We start from the raw sequence: 25021 nt of genomic DNA on the forward strand, positions 1-25021 counted from the left end.
GTCGTCGATAATTAGTACGTGCGCGTGATTGCTTGCTCTTTCGATATTTTTCTTTTTCATAATTCGTGGTCTACTAGCTGATCACTTTCCAAACATCTGTTTGTTACGTGCGCAATTCACTCTACATTCTCTTTCTGTCTCTCGTACATTGATAGTGCTCTCGCTCTTTTCACATAATATGACTTTGACCGGCCATGTGATGACGCGTCTGAACCGGCTTTAGCACAAAATCTATATCAACAAAATCAGTATTGTACAAACATAATTAGTTTTCTGTTTATATATTCTTCAACCTTTTATAGGTGAGACCTAGCATGTTTTCCTTAGATTTTGTTTTAGAGGCAAAACTCACCACAGTGCATGCCAATATATACTTAACGGAATATAGCGCGACGTCTTTGCTATTTTAGGAAGCCGCTAGTCACTTCAGACTTTTTAAATGTATTTTTTGAGCTGGAGTGAAGATGAGACTGCGCATTATCACTACAATATTACGATCAACATTGCACGGATATGACGTCATATGGCGGAGTGCAAGTGCCGTGTAGTTATATTATTGTAACACAACTGTATTCGATTATTCTCGCGTGTGGCTACTTTTAAAGGGCGTCTGAGTGGAATATTATGAATCAATAGTTTGAAGTGTCGTTACTTTTAAACAAAATAGGTTATTTATAGTTTAATTGAATTAAGAAAGAAAAAACAAAAGACTTAAAGGCAAAATGAATGGGTGATCGAATTGGAAGAACAAACGCATATACAGCAATTAGTGATGGTTTTCATGGCGGCCATGTTGGAGGACTTTAAAAAGGAATTGTCAATGAATTCTATTGTTATATCCTCCAACATGGCCGCTGTGTCTTTTGCTATTCAATTCTCTTGGGAATGGTTGAAAAAGGAATGGATAGTCATGGATCCAAGGGAATTAGCGAGTGAGTGAGTAACGTATGACTTAAATTAACAATATAAACTAAAGAAAGAGAGAAAGAAAGGAAAACAAAACAAAACAAAACAAAACAAAACAAAACAAAACAAAACAAAACAAAACAAAACAAAACAAAACAAAACAAAAAAACAAAAACGAAAACAAATAAATGAAAAAAAAAACAAACAAGACGCCCTATAGGGGTTCATTGGGTTGCCTGTATCATGCACAGAAGCCTGGTACAACTGAAGAAGCCAAAACATAACGGAGCTAAAAAGATTGCCTTGTTGTTGAAGATGTAAATCGAATACAAAAAAATAAAAAATAATAAAAAATAAAAATAAAAAATAAAAAATAAAAAATAAAAAATAAAAAATAAAAAATAAAAACTAAGAAAGAAAGAAAGAAAGAAAGAAAGAAAGAAAGAAAGAATAAAAAATCTTATTTCGATAAGATGGGATTCGAACCTACCAAAAGAAATGAAAATGAATAAAAATCGATTCAACTTTGCCATACCCCCGAGACATCCGCAGAGCTGAGGCGGCGTATGGACTTCGGACCTGACGGCGATTAAATCCTTCTGCCCTTGGGTGCACGAATTACGCAAGAAAATGTTCTAGCCGAAGGATCAGGGGAGAGACCAGCCGGCCCCCAGACCATATCGGCTAATCCCTTGCATCTCTGCCACGCACGGAATCGGTTGAAAGTATAACGTTAAAAAATGTAGTCTATTCGGTGCATTGTTTTCACGGCTATTGTTATGCTGATTAACCTGGAACCGTGGTCCAGTGGATAAATCGTTGTCGTTTAAGATACTGAGTCAAGCTCGTCTGAGGAGGGTTAGCATTTGGATGGGTGACCTAAACGACCTACTCACGCTTTTGCTATTTTTTTCCGTTTTTGATTTTTAAGATAATAGAATATAGAACAGTGAAACTTTTTTATTTTTGAATAACCTATTCCTATCTGACCGGCAGCCAGTCAAGAATTTCAAAACACTAAATGGCCGTCAGTTCCATTTATTTTTAAAAATCCAGCTCAATCCACAACATATAAAACAATCCAAACTTAAAGCTCGAACTAATTAAAGGCCGCAAAATTTAGTATTTAAGCATGGAATTTGTTCATTCACGGGAAGATTTGAAGCCTTATTTCCATAGTAGTTTAAGTTAGAGCTCATTAATCTCAAATTCTTTCTGCATAGAATACTGCTTTGAGCGAAATTAAAAATATGAGTAGACAAATAAAAGAAAGGTTTTTTCACGGCATCTTGAACTTTCTTGCTCAGTTTATACACTCGAGTAATGATGCCTAATCCTGCACTGAATCCTCTTGGATTTTAGCAACTAACGAAAAAAAGAATATGCGTAGACATTAATTTCCGACTCGTGTTTCGCAGCATCACCCCCTATCAATCACTTTGATCAATTAGACCTTGATTGGCAACTGTCACTTCATATAAATCAGACTTTACACGGGATCTCTGTATCATACATCTGCAAAGGACTCTTGGGTAGTCCCGTGAATACCCTTGGGTACTATTGCGCAATTTTGTCATTTTCTGACGCAGGAAAACACGGAGACACGCAACGCATTTTTAGACTGGTCTGCCACAGGCAACCCAGTAATAATTGAGACAAGGAGAAATATATAAATGCACGAACTGACAGACGAATAAATGCATTTAGAAAATGAAAGGAAGAAATTGAAAATGAAAAATACTATGAAAAAATAGAGAAAGTAGATACTATACGACAAGTAAAACGATAGGTTTAAGAAATGTGCACCTGTCTGTATATATTACTGAGAATGTGTATATTTTACTGGTATATAGTTATTGACTGGCTTTCTTTTCTCATATTATCTAGATATTCATTGGTCTTTCTCCTAAACGTGCTTAAAATCACTTTCCTCAATTATTTCTACGTATTCTAATAATAGATAATTAAATTCATTGCTGAATCGGGATGTCTACTTCATGGTCAAGTAAAGATTAGATGGATATATTTATAATCGCACTACGCTAGAAATACTATTTCGTCCATTTGTTCTAATTAATCATGAGAGACGATCAAATATGACTCTAGAGTTTTGGCTACTTTTCGTGATTTGATGCATGGCTCGTTTTGTGTTTACTTTACCAATGAATAATTGCCATTTTATTTTGACTATTTCGTATATTAGTTTGTACAAGTATTCTCTTCAAAGAGGATTTCCTAGGATAAATAGGAAAATATTTTTTTACTCTTTCCTATCGTTCTCTCGTAGCTAAGTGCTCGTATACAGTTTACATTGCCTAGAGATAATGTCATTTAGCGGTGTTCAGTTCGAAAAAGGTTTTTAAGATTCTAAAATCAAGTTACTCATATTTTTTATATAGCTCTGTCATAGCTATAGCTAAGTAGGCGTGAGCGTTTGTGTACTAAACCTTATCTCATCTACAAATTATACTTCACAGCGTTATTTTTATATTTTATTGTTCACTCGTAACTAGTTTGCCGTTCTTCATGATCGAGCAGTTTTTGTGATAAGGGTTATTTCGATAATTACACTGTCTTCATCCGTCACATAGTACACCCTTAGGCTGACAAGTTTAATTTTAGCTTGATCGCTCAATCCGGCAATGTCTATTTGTAATCTGGGGAATTTTATGGAATTTAAGTGTTTTTTTCTTCTATTTTTTCGTTTCCCATCTTGGCCTTGTCCCCAGATGGATGGAAGGAAGCAACCGAACGAACGAATGAACGATTGAAGGAAGAAACGGAATAAAGTGAATACGGATAGAAACTGCAACGAGGTACAGATGAAACTGAGTTGTAGAAAACAAACTCAAACGTTATAGCAAACAAACTGAGAAACAGTGATCTGATTAAACATGAAACCTTTAAGGAAAAAATTAATGCAAATTAAAAACAAATAGCTATCAATTATAAACAAATAAATTTTACTCTCATTCCTGACCTACTAATATGATCTAATATTCATAATCATTAAAGACTATCAAGAATACGATTTCTTAACAATTGAGAACTGAGGGGGGAGGGGTAAAGTGATAGCTGGCTCAGTTTGTGTAAGCGGGTTCACCCGGAAGGAAGCCATCTCGTCTAGAGGGCGTTTAGAGTGAATACAGCAAGACTATGTTTTGACCAAAAATACCCCCAAAACTCCTTTCTACTGCTCATAAACATGACTGTCTGGAGAAAACTAAATACTCCAGCCAATGGAGTAGGTAAGACGGACAGTTTTAGTCAAGTTTCGTAGAAAATATGCCGAACATTTTGATTTTTGTGAACGTGTTTTCAGAGCTTCCGTGAGCAACTTGTGATGTTTTGATTTACTTTTGGGTTTACAGTTATATATAATTTCAACCACAAAGGACCCCACAAACTGCAGTTACAACTTGGAGAGACAGTGCAGATACACGAGGAGAATGGAGGTGAGTTAAATGTCTTGTTTTTGAGCTCTTTTATTCGGTGTAGAAATACCTCATGCATGAATGACTTCCCGTCTTCCTGTTGATCTTACAGCAGATTCACTTAATCTCTGTCTTTAAAATGCAGTTAAAGTCGTATTAATAATTCAGAATTGTTTTGTTTATGAGTGGTTTTGATGTCCTTTGATATATTTTTGGCGTTGTTTTAAGATGAATCTTTTTACAAAAGTTGACCTCATGATTTTATCAACATGTTTTGACACGAAGAATCTGTTAAGATATTCTTACCTTATAAACTTCAATCCCAGGAATTAAAATATGAAAGAAAAAAATGAAAGATTTAGTAACGACATTAAGTACTCTTTCCCATTTTTTCTCAAAGAATATATGTAGTTCCAAAATTAAGAAAATAATTTATCTTTCATAACAATAACTGCATCAAATTAACCATTTTATCTTATGCATAGGAATTTCCAGAAGACCTCAGAAAAAAATTTTGTGTTTCTTTTAAAAACTCTTAATTATCTGAATATTATCTGAATACAAACTGTCTATCCGTGAAATAGCACAATAACTAAATAGCACTAAACACATCTATTTCTTTTATTTTCAATTGTTGTTTCATTGGTGCTGTTTTGTACTAATTAGTTAGTGCTATTCCACGGATATACACTGTACAGTATGGTTTGCACTCTAGGTGTTGAAAGGTTTCTTTCTTGAAATATTGTGTTAATGATTGTTTTAAGGATGGTATAGAGGGTTCTCTTTAAGGAACAAAGATGCTTTGGTAAGAAACTTATTGTTACTGTAAAACATCCCATATATATTGCCATTGATAATACAGTTTATATCCTTAAACAACGTCTGGGTTGATTTAAGTCAGGGCACAGCTAACTCACAAATCAAACCCTGAAACAATCTCAAGGCTGATCAAAGTCAGGGCATGGCTAACTCATAGATTGTACCCTAAAACAACCACTGGGCTGATCTAAGTCAGGACACGGCTAACTCACGGATCAAACCCTGAAACAACCTCTGGGCCGATCAAAGTCAGGGCATGGCTAACTCACAGATCGAACCCTGAAACAACCTCTTGGCTGATGTAAGTCAGGGCATGGCTAACTCACAGATCAAACCCTGAAACAACCTCTGGGCTGATCAAAGTCAGGGCATGGCTAACTCACAGATTGAACCCTAAAACAACCTCTGGGCTGATCTAAGTCAGGGCATGGTTAACTTACAGATAAACTTGGAATTTATCTTGTGGTTTTAATGGAGGGAGGAAAACTAGAGAGGTTCAAGAAAGACCCTCAAATCAAAACTTAAAAAACTCTACTCAGACCCAAAAGTTGAGAAGCAAATGCACTACTGCTATGCCAACCTTGATTCACTTATTTCTTAGAAAATTAAAACTTGAGGTCATAGGACCTTTATTGCAAGGTGAAAATTTCCTAATATTGATCAATATTTTATTTGTATAGGGGATATTTCCTATTTCATATGTTAAAATCAAAGAAAACAAAATAGAAAATGAAAGGTATGTAGTGCAGGGGGGTTTGGCATTATGTTTTACGCATAGATATCTCTTGGTAAAATTCATGCATCACATATAAGCTGTATTAGGCCAAACAGCAAAAATGAGTGTGATTCCTGTTGCGTGACTGATCCTAATTTTCTTGCCAATTTTTGCCAATCCTAATATTTTTTTTCATTCCCAAATGTACCACAGGGTTCCCAGTAAGCTCATTTCCACTGTTGTATCAGTAAAAAAAATCCGACCTACCAACACCAATTATTTTTCTCATGCAACAGGAAGCACACTTATTTTTTTCTTTGGCCTTAACTATAAATGAAGAAGTTTGACAATTGACCTGAGCCTAAGTTGACATATCTAAGAATACATGCATATCATATACAAATTCTCAAATTGGTTTCTCTCAGTATTTCTGTCTATTTTGACTGATTATTTTCTCTTTCAACAGGGATAAAGAAGAAGAGAATAGTATTGTAGAAGAGGTGACATCAGTCTTGAGGGAATGGGGATACATGTGGCAAGGAATTTATTTGGTAATACTGAGTGCAAAACATCTTGAAGTCTTTATTTATTTCAGATAATTGTACCTATATTTTGAATAATGTTGGAGGCACATGCTTTTGTATTCAAACTTGAATCATATTTGTTGGGCAAAATCATGAAATTATCCCTAGAAAGTATGGGAAGGCCATGACAATTTAAAGAGAAATTTCTAAAAATTCCCAAAAAGAAATAGAGCTTACCTTCTTCATTGTCCTTTATTCTCATCAAGTATGGCATAGTGGTACTGCACTTTTCTCTCACCTCTCCAGGGGTCTTGTGTTCGCATTTCCTGTAAATGCCATCCCTGGTTTTCCTCCCCTGGGAAAACCTTAGACACACTAAAATCTAGTTCATTCTGTGAGTTAGTTGTGCCCCTACTTTGATCAGATATGGATACAGTTTGAAAGTTCCTTGAATTGTTTGTCTTCTTTGGTTGTCATTTAAATTTTTAAAAAAGTTTTTGTTCATATAATAATAAAAATAATAACCGTAACAAGTGAGATGTTTCAGTGTTGATACAGCACCATTATGAAGCGATGTTTTTATGAAACCGTTTTTATAACAGGTGCTTCTAAATCTTTACTCTTATGTTTTGTTTCTACAGAAAAGAGAAGATCAATTATTTACGACGGTCAGAGAACTAATGATGGATCTGATGGAATGGCGAAGACAGATACTGTCTGAAACGCTACCAGGAGATCAACTCAAGCAACTCAAACAAAAAGTTACATCAACTGTTGACTATGGCAACAGGTTTGGAACCCAAACTATGAAATATTATTTTAACAAAATTAATGTTCAATAGTATCAGTAAATTGAACACTGTGTATAAAAAAGAATTATGAAATAACTGTTATAAATATTGCATCCTTATTGGTTGGGAGCGCATGCTTTATGAGAGCACACAGCACCCATGTGCCCTTGTATTTTATAAAAGAAAAAAACCTTGCTCACTGTGCTGTGTGGAGTTATAAAGCACTTGGGGATGGCAGAACACTCAAGAAGTGTCGAGAATCACTCCGCTATGCAATGTGCTTCTCCAAACACTTCTCTCATATTCTGTTCTACCTATCCCTGCATACACACAGCATGAGTACGCATTTTCTATTTCTTCAATACTGATGTTTCAGATGTTACTAAACATTAGTAAGTACTGTCACCTCTTTTACTGCGGAGTGTTCAACATACTTAGATAATTCCTATCATTCATGCTTCGTACACTGACACAGCTCATAAGCTATCATCCATCAATATCGTCTAAAAATTCCTATTAAAAAAAAGCATGTCCTTTTCTTCATGAGGGTAGCACTTAATAGCCAGTGGCTAACAAACCTGTGACCCTCATTCTGTGATTGAATTGGGATTTAGGGGTTGATTTTTGCGCAGGGAGGAAAACCAGAGAACCCAGAAAACCCTCGAAGCACAGGAGAGAACTAACAAACAACTCTACTCATATACAACACCGAACCGGTTGGGACTCAAACTTGAGTCACATTGATGAGAGGCGAGCACTCACACTCCCACGCCACCATTTTCATTTAGTTCCATCGTTTCTCACTTTGTTGTTCACATAATAATAATAATGATGATGATGATGATGATGATGATAGTAATAATATATTATATATGATTATCATCATTATAGTTAACTTGCTAATTTTCTTATACATATTAATTTAGTATTAACGTTCATTCACATTTCAGGATAATTGGATTAGATCTTGTAGTGAGAGATGATGACGGCAATGTAATTGATCCAGATTCAACAGGAGTGATTGAACTCTACAGAAGGGTATGATATTTTGAATTGCATAATGATTTATCATAATCTATGTTTTAACAGCTTTTTGCTTTATCTCCCCAGCATTTAAGTACTTCAGAAAAGATAACCCAGTCTGTAGGATTACCAGTAAGTTTATTATTTTCTAATTGTGTAGTTCCAGAAAATATCCATACCTCCCACAGAAGCATAGATGTACCACTTTATAAATATAAACAAATAAATAAATAAATAAATGTTATAAATCTTGCATTCTTCTTGGTTGGGAGCATGTGCTTTACGAGAGCACACAGCACACATGTGCCCTTGTATTTTACAAAACAACAAAAAAACTTGCTTGCTGTGCTGTGTGGAGTTATAAAGCACTTGGGGATTGACAGAACACTTGAGTAGTGTCGAGAAGCACTCTGCTACATGTCGTACTTCTCCTAACACTTCTCTCATGTTCTACCTATCCCTGTGTGCTTTATAGCAGCACACAGCACGCGCATGCATTTTCTATTTCTTCATTATTATATATTTTGGTTTGATATCAATAAAATTCTACATAAAAAGGATATCAGTGAAGTGGTATGATATCATATTTTATCGACCCTAAATGGGACCTTAAATGGAAAATGAGTGAATAAAAAAGATATAAGCCTCTTAACATGTGATAATCTCTATTCTATTTTTGAACCAGGGGAATGAGGAAACGAAAAGAAGAAGAGAAACAAGTATATCCAGTACCTACAGTGTTTATGTCAATATTAAAAATGTAGTCTGTAATATCAACGATGATGCCCAGGTATTCATCTCTCTGTATGATGGAGTTGAAGGCCGGTTTATAAGGTGAGACATACTGTAACTCTTAAGTCTCCTTCTCCCTCACTTGTCTGGAAATATGGGCAGTGAGCGCTGGTATTGTATCCTCTCAGCACTACCTGAGGTGATGGGTTCAATCCTTGGACTCATTACTGAGGGAGCTCAGAGAGAGCCTGAATGTCTACGAGTCAATAGCCTATAAGGTCAAAAGCCAAATGGGCCATTGACTCGAAGGCCATGAGGGGAAGAGGACTTATTGTTTTAGTATAAACCTACTTATCAGTCAAATAAATGCATATAAGCAATTTTAAAATTAAGTCTAAAAAAGGTATTTTTTTGCATCATTTTGGGTTCAAAACCAGTACTCAGCCAATCAGAATGCAGGATTTGTGATAGACCATTTACTAAGTCGGTCTATACTAATGAACAATAGACAGGCAATAATTGTGTTAAATGTACAATTCTCTTAGAATACATTTATTTTTATAGTGAACAATACCTTGTAGAGTGGGATAAAGCTGGGATGCCGAAGGACATCGATAAATTATACAATCTTACTGTGCTTTTTACTGTAAGTACATCATAATTGGAAATTCCCTTGAATATTATTTCTTTTTTTAATTCTTAAATATACAGTAGTATTGCATTACATTTCTCTTGGGGGCGAGGTCAAAACAATGGTCCAACATAGGGACCCGAAGTTATAAATTAAGGTGGTGGGTACCGGTACATACCCCCTCGCCCCTCAGAGACCTGTTCAAATGCTCGATTCTGGGGGTCGGTAGTGGCAATTTCTATACACAAATATGTTTTTTAGCATACATGCGGACAGACAGTCCATTCATTTCCGTGATTTGGCTTTTAGCTTTGGAGATATTTGGGGACAAAATCTAAGATTTCACTTCCAGAGGTGGTGGGTACCGGGTAACCTCACCCCTCCCCCTAAATCGGGTACCGTGAGATGACAATTGTTTTGCCCTCATCTCTTGGCTATCCTTGCTTTACATCAATCAATCAATCAATCAATAACTTTATTTAGTACAAAGATGGATCAGCTGGAGGACTTCAATACAACCAGCTGGTATAACCCCATGTGTAGCAATATATAATAAAATTTTCTATGTAAAATACAATTTAATGCTTTTTGGTTTTGTTTTAAAATTCATATTATTTGTTGAAGGATCTTGGAATTAAAGATCTAAAGAGAGACAAGATGTACCTTGTCTGTAAGATAGTCAGATGTGGTAAGTGAAAATTCCCTTAGTATGGAATGTGCTATAATAACTGAAAACTTTGATGCTTGATTCTGACATGGAATAAATTCACAGATAATGAGTTTTGTATATTTGATCTTTTTTTTTTTTTGATTTTTTGCTGTAATCTAGGTCGTATGGATCTAAAAGAACAAGACAGCAAGCGATTATCTCACAATATTAGGAGGACATTTGGAATTGCAGGTCGGTAATGCAGGGTTTTCATTAGGTTTTGAAATAATACATAGGAGAAGATCACAAACTGCTGGAGAAACCTGGGGAACAAGTGAACATTTTACAAATTACTTAGCTAATAATGGTAGATATTAATGGTTATTAATGGTAGTTCAGGACTTAAATAATGGCCGATCAGTTGCCAGTCATTATCACAGGCCAAATTAGTTTTAGCTCAGTCATACGTCATTTTTGGCTAAACGTTACTGGTCCCAGTTCTGGCTGGACATTGTCCAGTGTCTGTGTTATTTTAAGCCCGGTAGCTTAAGCTGCAAAAAAGTTACTGGAGCATTCCCTGAGCATCAATGAAACCCCTGGTAATGGATATATGTGACTGATTACAAGTCAGTGTTCTAGTACAAAGGGAATCACGGGATGTGTAGTGTTAGTGTTCTTGTCTCTTGAACCTGTGGGGTCTCATGTTTGATTCTTGGACCTGGTAACATGGAATAGAGTTATTTATGTATGAATGTATTTATTAAAATAATTGCCATTTATTTCACTAGTGTTGTATATCAGTGACTTCTTGGCTGGTAATGTTCAATATGAGGATGAGAAAGAACACTTTCTTCATTTGATTCCGTAAGTCACACTTCTGCTTGTATTCTACTAATGATGTTGATGATCATGATGGGTTAGTTGGCTGTGGTGATGATAATGATAATGATAATAATGATGATAATGATAATGATATTGATGACAACATTGATGGGGGTGTAGGTGGCTGTGGTAATGATGATGATAATGATAATGATGATAATGATGATGATGATAATGATAATGATAATGATGACAACATCGATGGAGGGGGGGTAGGTGGCTGTGATAATGATGATGATAATGATGATGATGAGAATGATGATGATAATGTTAGTGATGATGTTGGTTGTGATGTTGATGTAAGTTAAGCAGTTTGAAATCAATTATGTTGCTAATGACTTTAGCAGCATCTTTTAGTGTATTGTCAATTCACTCCTTTGTGATGAACTAAATTGTTTGTTACAACAGAATGCCAGATCAGTCATTTGATGCATTTGTCAAAAAAATCATATCTTCTCCAATGCCAGATGTTAGAGGATCTGGACAAGGTAAAGTAACTATAGGACTCCTCTTTGAATGTATCTTTCTACACAAAAGTGGCTTTATTCTGCACTTTATTGGCTTCCTGTACATTCAAAAGGCTTCTTTTAATAAACTAAAATGGTTTTCTTATTGTACGCCCTGTTATGCAGACTATGGGTAGAGTTTGCAATACAATGCATTGTAGGACCGTTGCAAGGGACAATTATTTCCAAGATGACATCTATTTCGTCCCCTAAAACAATCCCCGATAAACTGCAAATCCATTTTATCAACCTTGGAATGGCTAGTTTCTTGATTCCTAGTTGAATAAATTCATGCACACTGGAATGGCAATCTGAACGAACACCAAAGTGGCTTTCCTGGCATCAAAATGGCTTATTCACTCTTTCTGTGCATGTTTTTCTCTCCTTCAGGTATCTGGGTTTCCATCAAACTACTTGAAGGTGATGCCCAGCAGGTAATGGCCTGATTGTTGCTTACATAATGAGCAGAGAATGACTCATGATGCAGTTAACACTGTGATTTAATGCCATTCATTCCACAGATTCAAGAGGAACACCCTCTTCTGATGAACAGACACACAGCCATCGCACGAAAACAAGGGTTTGCAGAAGTAATCATGCCAGGTTAGTACATCTTTTGATGTGAAAAGTACATTTATTATATCCTTGGGCTACCTGTGTGATGTAGTCACGTGATCTGCTACACAGGAACCCCACATCAATGTTAGTGCTAAGTTAACGATTCTTTTCTGTTCCAGGTGAATACAGGAATGATCTGTACATAACAATTTTCAATGGAGAATTCGAAAGAGGTGAGTAAATTTCTCAAAAGAAAAAAGTATATTATAAAAAATATTAGCCAATTAGAATTGAGAAAATTTGCAAAACTGAGGTGACCGAATAGTCATAGTTATCTTGTATGATCAACAAAATGATACAACATTGATACTATCACAACACTGATACAACATTTGCACTAACTGGTCACGTGACCCTATTTTCTCTTGAGCACAGCACCTCACCTTGGTACTACTAAAAGTCCAGATTCTATTTTTGCTTCTGGTGATTATTTTGAAACATCACTCAATAGTTGTTGAATTTTTGAAAAGACCCCCCTACCCCCGAAAATTCTCTGACCACTCCCCCCAGCCCTCGGAAATTCCAAATTCCTTCGTTTGGGGTGGCGGTGGGGGCTATGGATAATTTCTGGAACTACACATTGCCCTGAGGATATGATAATACACTACATATTCTTGTTTTTGTCTAGGACATAAAAGCGCAAATAAAAACATCGAGGTGACCATGAACGTTCTCTCTGATGATGGTAACATTCTGGAGGTACTGAGTCAATTATCAATTACCCACTCAGCTATCTTATGTCTTTGGAGCTGTTTATCATTATTTTTGTAATTCCATTTTTAGAATGTTATCAGTTACGGTGCAGGGGAGCAGCTTATCAGTGAATATCGTTCTGTTATATTCTACCACAACGCCAAGCCTGAGTGGAATGAACCTGTCAAGGTGAGTAGAATAGTCTCCTTCATAGTTCCCTGCACCATCTTTAAAGGTAGCCGTGCCTTTGCATTGAAACGAGTCGGTGAGCTTGCAGTGATAGAGACATGGGAATAATTGTCCAAGGTGTTAAAACCAGGTCTCTATCATTGCAAGCTCACCAACTCACTTCGATGCAAAGGCACGGCTACCTTTCAAGATGACGCAGGGAACTGTGAAAGGGACTATTGGTGCAGGAGAAATAGAGTGGGTTTTGTAGGAGTGAGAATCGATGCAGCAAATTAGTAGCCAAAACGTATTTTAAAATACTGTACAGACCGCTTGCAGTACCTCGGATTACACCTTGATTTGGAGGACATACTAATAGACTAATAGGTTTCCACTTCTCAGGAGATTGAAATTCTTTTGTCATGTCTTATCCTCCAAATAGCTGTTATTAGAGTTGAGCCCCCAATGAGAAATTCTTTTGTTTTAGGAATCATACGAGTGATGCTATCGGGTCGCTACAATGCTTGTTGTGTCAATTGCATCTCATTTGCATAATAACTGCTATTGAGCTGCATTGATGTCACATCCATGGGGTCTATTACCAGCTTTTAGGACAAGACTGAAAGTACTTTTATTATATCCTTGGGATACCTGTGTGATATAGTCACGTGATAGTATATCAGTGATGGGTATCCCCTTTGATGGACTTTAATAAATGTAGATGTAGATGAAAGTACTAGCATCCTCAGGTATCCCAGATAGTGAGCCCCATGCACATGACAATTCATGACAAAAAGCCTTCTGATTAATAATGTTTGTTTTGTTATGTTATTTTCAGGTCGTGGTTCCCATTGAACAGTTTTATACTTCCCATCTACGGTTCACTTTCAAACACAGATCAAGCATTGAAGGTAAGGATTAGGAACTCATGACACAAAAAGTGGTCTTACAAGTGCGTTCATTGTTGATGTTATTGTCATTCTTTTCTTTCAGATAAGGACAAGTCCCAGAAGATATTCGCTTTTGCTTTCTTGCGATTAATGAATCGGGATGGAACTACACTGTCTGATGGCTGCCATGAGTTGATGGTGTACAAAGTAAGTGAATTGGTCTTGTCGTAGGATTGTCGTTGGATTGTCGGAGGGTTTTCGTGGGATTGTCAGAGGTTTGTCGTGGGATTGTCGGAGGGTTGTCGGAGGATTGTCGTGGGATTGTCGGAGGATTGTCGGAAGTTTGTCGTGGGAATGTCGGGGGTTGGTAAGTGTTGTTGGAACATCGTCAGTCAAAAATTTGACGTGAGAATATGGCTATCGGCTTCATACTGGTTTGCTCCTCAATATTAGGATGCTTGTCATTTTGTTGACTTTCGTAGGATTTTTATGATGATGTCGTTAGATTGTCGTAAGAGTGTCGGTTAAATATCGAAAACGTTCGGTTGACCTTCGGAAAGCTATTGTTGGGCTGTCATGAGGGCATCGTCTTTTAACCATCGTCTGTTGACTATCGGAAGGTTCATCGATGTGGTTTTGTCGAAAAATATTTCCACCACCATGAAAATAATTTACTAAAAACGTTTTGTTACTGGTATTTTTAGTGTGACTTGAAAAAGGTAGAATCTTCAACATATCTCAAACTAGCTTCGCTAAAACTCGAGCAAACACTGATGACACCTCCCGCCAAAGGAATGGCGGGTTCTGTGGCTTACGCAACTGACAAGTTCTCCATCAAGTGTTTGCTGTGTTCAACCAAACTCACCCAAAACCGTAAGTCAAGAACCGAAGAGAAAATTTCGCACCTCCTTAGAGGGAGGGGGAGGGGAAGGGGAGGGGGAGGGGAAGGGCATGGGGGACGGGAGGGGATTTGGGAGGAACTTCCTAACCTGAGGCAGAGGGGAGAGAGGGCGAGAGGAAAGGGAGAGAGGAGCGGAAGGAGAAATGTTTCAATGACTGTGATATTTTTTTGGTTATTGTTTTTTTGCATGTCGTATAGTTTCTTTGTATATATTTTTGATATACAGTGGATCTTCTTGGTCTGCTCAAGTGGAGAGTGATGCCTGGCAAGTTAAAGGATATTTTGGTCACTGTCATGAAAGTCAGTGGGGAAGAAATCGTTAAGGTATCAAATATAATGTAAGGCTAGTCGAGGTTATACTAGGAAAGGCCAAAAAACCAGGCTGGAAAGAGGAAAATAAGACACTAGAGGAAAATAAGTTACAAATGAATGGTTAAATATTGGGAACATTGCTCTTGCTTTAATTTGTCATTTTTCATTCCAGTTTTTGACAGACACGTTCGACGCTCTTTTTGCCATCCTGACTGAGAACGCTAAAAAATACGACAAACTTGTGTTTGATGCTTTGGTAGGTTATGTTTCTGCTATTGGGCTTCCTGTTGCTTGGTATGCTGTGTGGAGCATGGGACTGACCCACGTTTTGCATTCTCTTTTATTTTCTCCAACATCCTTCCATCTCTCAGTAGGGTCGTTTTTAACACTGCTGATAATAATGATAACAGCTTTAGAGTATTGGGTTTCCTGTGTATTAATTCTCAATCTGGCATCATTCTTCAGGTGTTTACGATAAACCTTCTGGCTGACAAGAAGTACCATCACTTCAGACCTGTTCTGGATGCTTATATCGAGACACGGTTTGGAGCTATCAAGGTCTACGGGTTAGTAGTATCTTGTATAAATGAACACATTAAAAGCATTCTAAAAGCTTATATACTTATTGACTATGATTCCAGTACTCTTATAAATGTGCTGAAGGAATACATCGAATGCGCGGGCAAGAAACAAGGGTCGGACAGGAATAAATTGGATCAAGTACTCAAGGCAATGAAGGTAAGGAAGGCTTGGTGGTGGTAGTAACGTGGTAGGGGGGGGGGGGGGGGGGGGACATTTTAGTTGTTGTTGTGTAGTGGTGATGGTGATTAACTGAGTTCCTTAATGATGATGATGGAATGGTGATGGTGATGGTGATGGTGATGGTGGTGGTGATGGTGATGGTTATGATAATGGAGATAACAATGGTGATGTTGTTGATGATGATAATGGGGGCGGTCCTGTTAGTAGTGATGATGATGGTAGTGGTGACAATGATGATGGTGTTGGTGGTGGTTGTGAGGGGGTTTTAGAAGGTGATGAGGATGGTGATAAAGTTGGTCCGACAGATGACACCATCCGAGAACTAACATCTCCTTCATCTTCCATTTCAATCACTCGTCTCAGTCGCTCATTTCAATAGCTCAACTCTCTGGATATTCTCGATTTCGTCTCACAGGGTATGGAGTACATCTTCAAGTTCATAGTCCATTCTCGACTCCTGTACGAAAGAGCGGTCAGCGGTAAGGGCAAAAACGAGTTCCAGGATGACATGCGCAGTTTGTTTCAGGCTCTGGTACAGCTGATGGAGAACACCAAAAATGAGACTCTTCTTATTCAGGTATCTTATTATCAATCATTCTCTTATCTGTCTCCCGGCATATTACACAAGTAAAGACTCTAAGTTTCATTATTTTTTCCCCAGGGTGCTGCTTTGAAGTATTTTCCCGCTTCGTTCGCTGATTTGTTGAGAGTTTTTGATGCCAAGGAACTTGGGTAAAATAAAACCTCGTTTTCTAGTGTTGTTGAAAGTGATTACCGTATGTTATCATCATCAACATTGTCATCGTCATCAGCATTACGATCATGACCATCATCATCATCATCACCATCAGCATCATCATAATCTTCATCATCCGCGCACCTTCATCATTACTACCTTCACTTATCATCATCATAAACCTCGTCATCTCCATCACCATCAACAACTTCATCGTCAGTATTCAAGATTTAACTTTTATAATTATCCCTTATCTATCTTGCAGCTACTACGCCAGAGAATTCATTGAGAAGATTCCAGAGAAACGATTGACATCTCAGAAAATGGACTGCATTCAAAATATGATCAAAAGCCCGCTATTTGAGAATGAAGGTATACACATGAGAGACGAAATAGAATGCGTGCACAAGTGCTTTGTGCTCTAATAATGCACACCCTCCGAACCAATCAGAGTATTAGTAAGAAGTAAGAAGATTGAGCTGCTTTTCGTTTTGGACCGAAAGAAGCCGTTTTTCCATACGAATGACGTCACACTTAAAATCTCTATTGGTTTAAATGGGCACGCCCCGAAAACGCCCCGATTTTTGAAAGTCCAAATAATTGAAGTATTCGAGGATAATATGACTCAATTATGATTATGAAAATCAGATAAGTGAAAATTTTAGCCTTGGAGCCATTCGCTGTTGAGATATTTTGGGTTAAAAGAAAAAAAAATGGGGTTGTGTAAATGACGTCATTTACTCACAATTTAGATGCTGAATAAAATTGATAATTTTTCCCGCCACTTTTGACTGTGAAGAAATATGTTGCTTGGCTACTAATATAAATAAGTTTAAACAAGTTTCAAGTCATTTCCAATTTTTTTCATTTCCAAGTTTCTCTATAAGACAGGAAAAAACCATTTGAGATTCGCGTGGCATGGCTCCTTTTTTACGCTTAAGTCTAATGATTCATTCAGCTAATTTAATTTATTTTAGACTCGCGATGTGTTATTCTGCCTATGGTTGTGAGTCAGCTGAGTAAAGAGATGGAGAAGAGTGAAGAGATAAAGATCTGCATTGATATCTTGAGTAATATCCTGGTCACCCTGATGAGACGAGATGTGGTAAGAAGCTGACCTAAAAAACACCTCCCCTCCCCTCCCCTCCCCTCCCTCCTCATAAGAGATAAAGACCTGTATTGATATCTTGAGTAATATCCTGGTCAGATACGAAGAAAGAAGATACGAACATGGACAAAACTAAACAAAGAATCGCATTCTCAAGAGAACGACACGCGGTTCTGAAATGGGAAAACATTGCACCAAAACGATTTAGGTCTATTGACCTGAAAACACCCCTCCACATACTAAACCAAGATATTAGTTTCAGGTAATGAGAACAATCTTATAACCAAGACTTAATTTTTTAGGGCTTGACACACGAAGACGTTTTATTCCTGGTAACATCCCTGCTTCGTGTGGTTGTCAAAGTTGTCATAAGACATCAGCCTGTAGTGGTGAGTGTTTCACCTTAGTTGTACGATACCCATGAAGCTAATTCCATGATCCACCCAAAATTAATTGTATTTAAATTTTTGTTCAAATACAATTAATCATGGGTGGATCATGGAATTATCATAAAACCGCTCACTGATTTTCGTATTTCTCCAGGGGAACTATGTGGCATGTTTGACGGCCATGCTTCAACTGATGGATGAAGAACACTATCGAAAATACGTCAACAACTTCATGTCTAAAGAAGAACTCAGGGTAAGTTGCGCTGAGCTCTAGATATGTTTATCATCAAAACCTGTTGCTTAGCTACGGGCACAGGTGCAACATTGCGCGCAATGTTACAAGCAATCGATGCTGCGAGTCATGTCACGGAGACAGTCGTCACACAACGCAATTTGTTGCACGTAATGTTACTGAAGTAGAAAACGAACCTACTTCAGCAGCATTGCCTGAAATATTGCGCGCAATGTTACAGGCAATCGATGTTGCGAGCCATGTAACGCGACACGGTCGTCACGCCGCGCAATTTGTTGCACGTAATGTTACTGCAGTAGAAAACGACATTGCCAGAAATATTGCGCGTAATCTTGTACCGTGTGTGCGCGCCTTTAGATAAATAAATGAACGAAATAACTCTTTTTCTTTAGGATTTTCTGGTGGAACTGTTTCTGTTGTTTGGCGAGTTTGTCAGCAATAATGTTTATCCAAGGGACTGGATGGTTATGACCATGGTTCAAAATGGGTAAGCCAAGAACACATTCTCTAATTCTACCATGTTTATTCTTACTATATTTTACTATATAATCCTTTTTCGACCTGCAGGGTGATCTTGAACGCTATCCAACATTTCTCAGAAGCTCTTCTCACCATGTTTTTACGTGGTGATGATTTTGAAGTTCAGGTAAGGTACATTACATACCTAGTTCATCTATTGATGTGCAGCGACCTGATCTGTACAGGCTTCATCACCATCTTACCACCCATATCAAGAGGGACACCTCGGGATAGCTTGACGAGGAAGCTTTTTTGTCATACAAAATCAGCCTTAGAAGCGTTATGATAGAAATCATTATTGTATAATGAAATTGTTGTTTTTTAAATTTCAGCTTTGGAACAACTTTTTTCATTTGTCAGTCGCCTTCATCACACAAGAATCTTTACAACTTGAAAACTTTAGCTCGGCGAAGAAAGACAAAATTCTTGAAAAGTAAGTTACCGTGCTTTTTGTTTTCCCATTTTCCCATTTTCCCATTTTTCCTATTTAAATTTTATCTCTTTTCATTTATTCACTTGTGTTTGTAGGTACTCCGATATGCGCATGATCATTGGACTGAAGATCAACAGCATGTGGCACCATCTGGGTAAGATCTGTCAAACACCTGGTGGTGGTGGTGATGGTGATGACATGATGATGATGGTGGTGATGATGGTGATGGTGATGATATGATGGTGATGGTGATGATGATGGTGGTGATGGTGATGATATGATGATGGTGATGATGATGGTGGTGATGATGGTGCTGGTGCTGACTCTGCTGGTGGTGGTGATGCTGCTGCTGGTGCTGGTGCTGCTATGCTGGTGGTGCTGCTGCTGGTGCTCGTGCTGCTCTGCTGGTGGTGCTGCTGCTGGTGTTCCTGCTGCTGCTGGTCCTGCTGCTGGTGGTGCTGCTTCTGGTGTTCCTGGTGCTGCTACTGCTGCTGGTGCTGCTGCTGCTGCTGGTGGTGCTGCTGCTGCTGGTGCTGGTGGTGCTGCTGGTGCTGGTGCTGCTGCTGCTGCTGGTGGTGCTGCTGCTGCTGGTGCTGGTGGTGCTGCTGGTGCTGGTGCTGCTCTGCTGCTGCTGCTGGTTCTGCTGTTGCTGGTGCTGCTCTGCTGCTGCTGGTGGTGCTGGTGCTGCTCTGCTGCTGCTGGTGGTGCTGCTGGTGCTGGTGCTGCTCTGCTGGTGGTGCTGCTGCTGGTGCTCGTGCTGCTCTGCTGCTGGTGCTGCTGCTGGTGTTCCTGCTGCTGCTGGTGCTGCTGCTGGTGGTGCTGCTTCTGGTGTTCCTGGTGCTGCTCTGCTGCTGGTGCTGCTGCTGCTGCTGGTGGTGCTGCTGCTGCTGGTGCTGCTGCTGGTGGTGCTGCTGCTGGTGCTGGTGGTGCTGCTCGTGCTCCTGCTGGTGTTCCTGGTGCTGCTCTGCTGCTGGTGCTGCTGCCGCTGCTGGTGCTCGTGCTGCTCTCCTGCTGGTGCTGCTGCTGCTGCTGGTGCTGCTGCTGGTGGTGCTGCTGTTGTTGCTCGTGTTGCTGCTGCTGGGGCTGCTGCTGGTGCTGGTGCTGCTCTGCTGCTGCTGGTGGTGTTGCTGCTGGTGTTCCTGCTGCTGCTGGCTTCTGGTGTTCCTGCTGCTGCTGCTGGTGGTGGTCCTCCTGCTGGTGCTGGTGCTGCTCTGCTGCTGTTGGTGTTGCTGCTGCTGGTGTTCCTGCTGCTGCTGGCTGCTGGCGTTCCTGCTGCTGCTGGCTGCTGGTGTTGTTGCTGCTCGTGTTCCTGCTGCTGCTGCTGCTGTTGTTGCTGGTGTTGCTGCTGCTGGGGCTGCTGCTGGTGCTGCTGCTGGTGCTGGTGCTGCTCTGCTGCTGCTGGTGGTGTTGCTGCTGGTGTTCCTGCTGCTGCTGGCTTCTGGTGTTCCTGCTGCTGCTGCTGGTGGTGGTCCTCCTGCTGGTGCTGGTGCTGCTCTGCTGCTGCTGGTGTTGCTGCTGCTGGTGTTCCTGCTGCTGCTGGCTGCTCGCGTTCCTGCTGCTGCTGGCTGCTGGTGGTGTTGTTGCTGCTGGTGTTCCTGCTGCTGCTGCTGCTGTTGTTGCTGCTGCTGGGGCTGCTGCTGGTGCTGCTGCTGGTGGTGCTGTTCCTGCTGCTGCTGCTGCTGGTGTTCCTGCTGCTGCTGGTGTTCCTGCTGCTGGTGCTGCTGCTGGTGGTGCTGTTCCTGCTGCTGGTGCTGGTGGTGCTGTGGCTGGTGCTGCTGCTGCTGGCGCTGCTGCTGGTGCTGCTGCTGGTGCTGCTGCTGGTGGTGCTGTTCCTGCTGCTGCTGCTGGTGGTGCTGTTGCTGGTGGTGCTGGTGCTGGTGGTGCTGTTCCTGCCGCTGCTGGTGGTGCTGTTGCTGGTGGTGCTGTTGCTGGTGGTGCTGCTGCTGGTGGTGCTGTCCCTGCCGCTGCTGCTGGTGGTGCTGTTGCTGGTGGTGCTGCTGCTGCTGGCGCTGCTGCTGGTGCTGCTGCTGGTGGTGCTGTGGCTGGTGGTGCTTCTGCTGGTGTTAATGATGATGATACATGCTGATGATGCACGATGATGATGATGATGATGATGATACATGCTGATGATGCACGATGATGATGATGATGATGATGATGCATGCTGATGATGCACGATGATGATGATGATGATGATGATGCACGATGATGATGATGATGATGATGGTGATGATGATGCACGATGATGATGCACGATGATGATGCACGATGATGATGATGATGATGATGGTGATGATGATACATGCTGATGATGCACGATGATGATGATGATGATGATGATGATGCTAATTATGATCATTATTATTTCTAGGAGCACATAAGACCAAGTTCATACCTGGTCTTGTTGGACCTTTCCTGGAAATGACTCTACTACCACAGAAAGGTACTCATACTTTAAGTATACTCACTACACATCTACATATACCATAATTATAATCGCACTTTTACAATTTCCTGGAAGAGTCCCTTACGGGGAGCGATAGTTGTAACTTATCTTCCTCAAACAATGACCTTTATACTCATTTCACCTGCCTCTCTTTATAGATCTCAGGAAGGCAACAATCCCAATATTTTTCGACATGATTGAAGTAGAATACCGAACTTCTGGGGGATTCGTTAATGTAAGTAATTGCTGGGTTTCACATGACGTCATTTCCTGTCTCGTGCGGAGTGTTCATCAGCTGAATCACAAGTTTTCAATACATAATTCTTTCTGGTTAACAGCACATGGTGGTTAGTGCTTGACCACCATGTGGAGCAGATAATTAGATTCAGAGACTTTGATCAGCTGATTAAAACCTAGCATTACGACACGTGATCTTCCAGAACTTGTCAGGTTAACGATTTGTTAAGAGTGAGTTATATTTAAAAAAATGCGGTGGGACAACGAAAATTTGATATTCCTGCCGGTCTTGTTTTCAGGTGGAGACAGAAATGTTCCGCAAGCTTGATGTGCTGGTTGAAGGTGGCAAAGGAGATGAAGAATACAAAGAACTCTTCCAAAAGACGTTAGTACACGTGATCCTAGACTGCATTCTGATTGGCTATCTGATTGGTTTAGTCGCTTTATGACGTAATTGATATTTTTATGTCTGCAGTCATGAGTTCGATTCCCGTCTGGGGCTCAGATTTTTCTGAGTCAGACGTTGTTCCAATCTTGTCTTCTTTCATAAAGTTTTCTTTTTATGTGAAAAATACTCAAATCGAAGACAAAAAACGAACAAAAGAAACGAAATCAAAAACAATAACAATAAAACAAACCAATAAATTATAATGCACATATTGAATTTTGGAGTTGACGCCATCTAAGTCTTGACGACCACATCAGGAACGCTGTATAACTTATCGTGTCTAAATAAATATTATTATTATTATTATTATTATTATTATTATTATTATCTTAAGTTACTCTGATTAATAATTGGTGACGTAACACTTTCCACTTCAATATAATTAAAACATCTGTTTTTCTTCCTATTTGCAATTGGAACAAATGGTACCACAAGACAAGGGCTGATGCGATAGGGCGAATTCCATAATGACGTAACATACGTCCTTCGAAAAAGGCGACCATCTGCACGCCCACTGACCACATTTATTATTTTTCTCAGACAATGATTTTCCTTTTTCCTTTATCTTTCACAGTTCTTCATCTCAGTGTTTTAATATCCTCAATTTTCGTTATTGTTTCATACAGGCTGGGTGATTTGTTTGTAAGTCACCCCCAACTCAGTAGCCAAGGGCAGTTGTTTGTCGAGGGCGTTACTAAGCTCATGGAAAGACTGCTGGATTATCGTACCGTGGTACAAGGTGATGACAACATTGATAACAGAATGAGTTGTACTGTAAATGTACTGGTAAGTAAGCCGAATATTCTTTTTTGTCTTTGAATTCTTACAACAAACAAAATGGAGTGAATATTGATGAAGGCTAAGATTTATTAAGTGTTATTCAGGGACTTAAAGGAACACTTTTAGTTGCTCATAACCATATAGAGCGTTTTCGCGTGACGTCACAGCGGCCATTATGGGGTAACAAAACAATACATTTTCTATCCTCCGAGAATTGAACTCTATTTTTATGCAAACACTCTGCAGTAAGTTTTTGTTGTTTATGGCTGCCTTCTCACGTGAGTGAAAACGCTCTATTAAATGACAGGTACATCGGACTCTTGTTCATAAAGAACAGAAACAGTGATTTGAGTTTTTCAAATTTAAAAAAATAAAACAACAATAATGCACAGCTATTGTATATAACGTACATCTTTAAGGGTTTAGGTCGGTAGTTAAGGAGAAAATAGTTCCTAAAAGATACTTGACAAAGAATGCGTAAAAGAAAGTTTAGAAAATGTAGAACCTCATAACCTCATAATGAAGTACTCAAATTTAGAAATAAAAAAAATGTTTAAGACAATTCAAATGTGTTCAGGGACAGGATGGATGGGATCGTACTGCCCTCAATAACTCTTTTTTTCTGTCTTTAGAATTTTTACAAAAACATCAGGAGAGAGGAGATGTTCATACGGTAAGATCGCACATGCGCAGTGTTGGCATTATACGTGCCATAGAGAAACGTTTACGCATGCGCGGCACATTTCATAAGAATTCACTAACATTTTAATTGAATTACCGTTCAATTTCAATACTTTTTCTATCGTAAGAACACGAAGGCGCAAACTAAACCACCTGAAATTAATGGTTTATACAGCCGCCATCTTGGATAAATTTAATAAGATTCATCATTAGTCTCTTTTGTTATACATGTATCATCCAACATGGCTGCCGTGTCTTTTGTTATTTCATTCTCTTGGGAATGATTGAAAACCAGCAATAGACCCTTATATCTCGGGAGTAATGCTTTCCCATTTCAGACCATGTGTCATTCTCTAGAGTCTCATTTCTTTGTTTTATGTTGTCATTAGAAGATGCATGAATATAGATACAGCTCAACCAAAGAATTTTATTCTCGAGAGAATGACACGTGGTCTGAAATGGGGAAACATTATGCCTAAAATAAAAGGACGTATTTGCTCGTGTTATATTAATATACTCTTATCGTTCGTGTTGTGATTTTGTTCAGATATGTCTACAAACTCTGCGATCTGCACTTGTCTGTTGATAACTTTACTGAGGCTGCCTACACTCTGCGGTTACACGCTGACCTGTTGGAGGTGAGGACACCATAAACCACAGTACCCTTCAACCCCTTCAAATATTATTGATACCCTGAAACAACCTCGAGTCTGGGCTGATCTAAGTCAGGGCACGGCTAATTAATATATCGAATCTTGAAACAACCTCTGAGGGAATAATAGGCTAACTCAGAGATCAAACCCTGAAACAACCTCTGGGCTGATCTAAGTCAAGGCAAGGCTATCTCACAGATTGAACCCTAAAACAACCTCTGGGCTGATCTAAGTCAGAGCACGGCTAACTCACAGATCGAACCCTGAAACAACCTCTGGGCTGGCTGATCTAAGTCAGCGCATGACTAACTCACAGATCGAACCCTGAAACAACCTCTGGGCTGATCTAGGTCAGGGCAAGGCTAACTCACAGATTGAACAC

At 39.3% G+C, this 25021-nt stretch overlaps 1 protein-coding gene across 1 annotated transcript in view; it reads left to right on the plus strand.

Moving 5' to 3' along the window:
• Window positions 1-4014: 4014 nt before the first annotated feature.
• Window positions 4015-25021, plus strand: part of LOC116287091 (dedicator of cytokinesis protein 1) — a 30343-nt gene continuing 9336 nt past the window's right edge. Inside the window, exons 1-42 of the mRNA XM_031693698.2 lie at window positions 4015-4154; window positions 4278-4361; window positions 5105-5145; window positions 5840-5895; window positions 6341-6425; window positions 7040-7188; window positions 8140-8227; window positions 8300-8344; window positions 8898-9046; window positions 9509-9590; window positions 10200-10263; window positions 10405-10476; window positions 11013-11088; window positions 11515-11594; window positions 12003-12046; window positions 12134-12215; window positions 12350-12403; window positions 12859-12929; window positions 13014-13112; window positions 13930-14002; window positions 14085-14188; window positions 14686-14854; window positions 15109-15206; window positions 15367-15450; window positions 15660-15760; window positions 15836-15932; window positions 16372-16533; window positions 16618-16688; window positions 16958-17064; window positions 17670-17797; window positions 18103-18189; window positions 18344-18442; window positions 18835-18929; window positions 19010-19088; window positions 19294-19394; window positions 19490-19548; window positions 21766-21837; window positions 21999-22075; window positions 22377-22462; window positions 23152-23311; window positions 23938-23978; window positions 24534-24624. Of these exons, the coding sequence (XP_031549558.1) occupies window positions 4112-4154; window positions 4278-4361; window positions 5105-5145; window positions 5840-5895; window positions 6341-6425; window positions 7040-7188; window positions 8140-8227; window positions 8300-8344; window positions 8898-9046; window positions 9509-9590; window positions 10200-10263; window positions 10405-10476; window positions 11013-11088; window positions 11515-11594; window positions 12003-12046; window positions 12134-12215; window positions 12350-12403; window positions 12859-12929; window positions 13014-13112; window positions 13930-14002; window positions 14085-14188; window positions 14686-14854; window positions 15109-15206; window positions 15367-15450; window positions 15660-15760; window positions 15836-15932; window positions 16372-16533; window positions 16618-16688; window positions 16958-17064; window positions 17670-17797; window positions 18103-18189; window positions 18344-18442; window positions 18835-18929; window positions 19010-19088; window positions 19294-19394; window positions 19490-19548; window positions 21766-21837; window positions 21999-22075; window positions 22377-22462; window positions 23152-23311; window positions 23938-23978; window positions 24534-24624 (3705 nt within the window). The 5' untranslated portion in view covers window positions 4015-4111. The remainder of the gene's footprint in view (window positions 4155-4277; window positions 4362-5104; window positions 5146-5839; window positions 5896-6340; window positions 6426-7039; window positions 7189-8139; window positions 8228-8299; window positions 8345-8897; window positions 9047-9508; window positions 9591-10199; window positions 10264-10404; window positions 10477-11012; window positions 11089-11514; window positions 11595-12002; window positions 12047-12133; window positions 12216-12349; window positions 12404-12858; window positions 12930-13013; window positions 13113-13929; window positions 14003-14084; window positions 14189-14685; window positions 14855-15108; window positions 15207-15366; window positions 15451-15659; window positions 15761-15835; window positions 15933-16371; window positions 16534-16617; window positions 16689-16957; window positions 17065-17669; window positions 17798-18102; window positions 18190-18343; window positions 18443-18834; window positions 18930-19009; window positions 19089-19293; window positions 19395-19489; window positions 19549-21765; window positions 21838-21998; window positions 22076-22376; window positions 22463-23151; window positions 23312-23937; window positions 23979-24533; window positions 24625-25021) is intronic.

This window comes from Actinia tenebrosa, unplaced genomic scaffold (assembly GCF_029948245.1).
Source record: "Actinia tenebrosa isolate PJP-AT-01 unplaced genomic scaffold, QUT_ActTen_1.0 PGA_scaffold12__29_contigs__length_12842862, whole genome shotgun sequence".
Taxonomy (NCBI): domain Eukaryota; kingdom Metazoa; phylum Cnidaria; class Anthozoa; order Actiniaria; family Actiniidae; genus Actinia; species Actinia tenebrosa.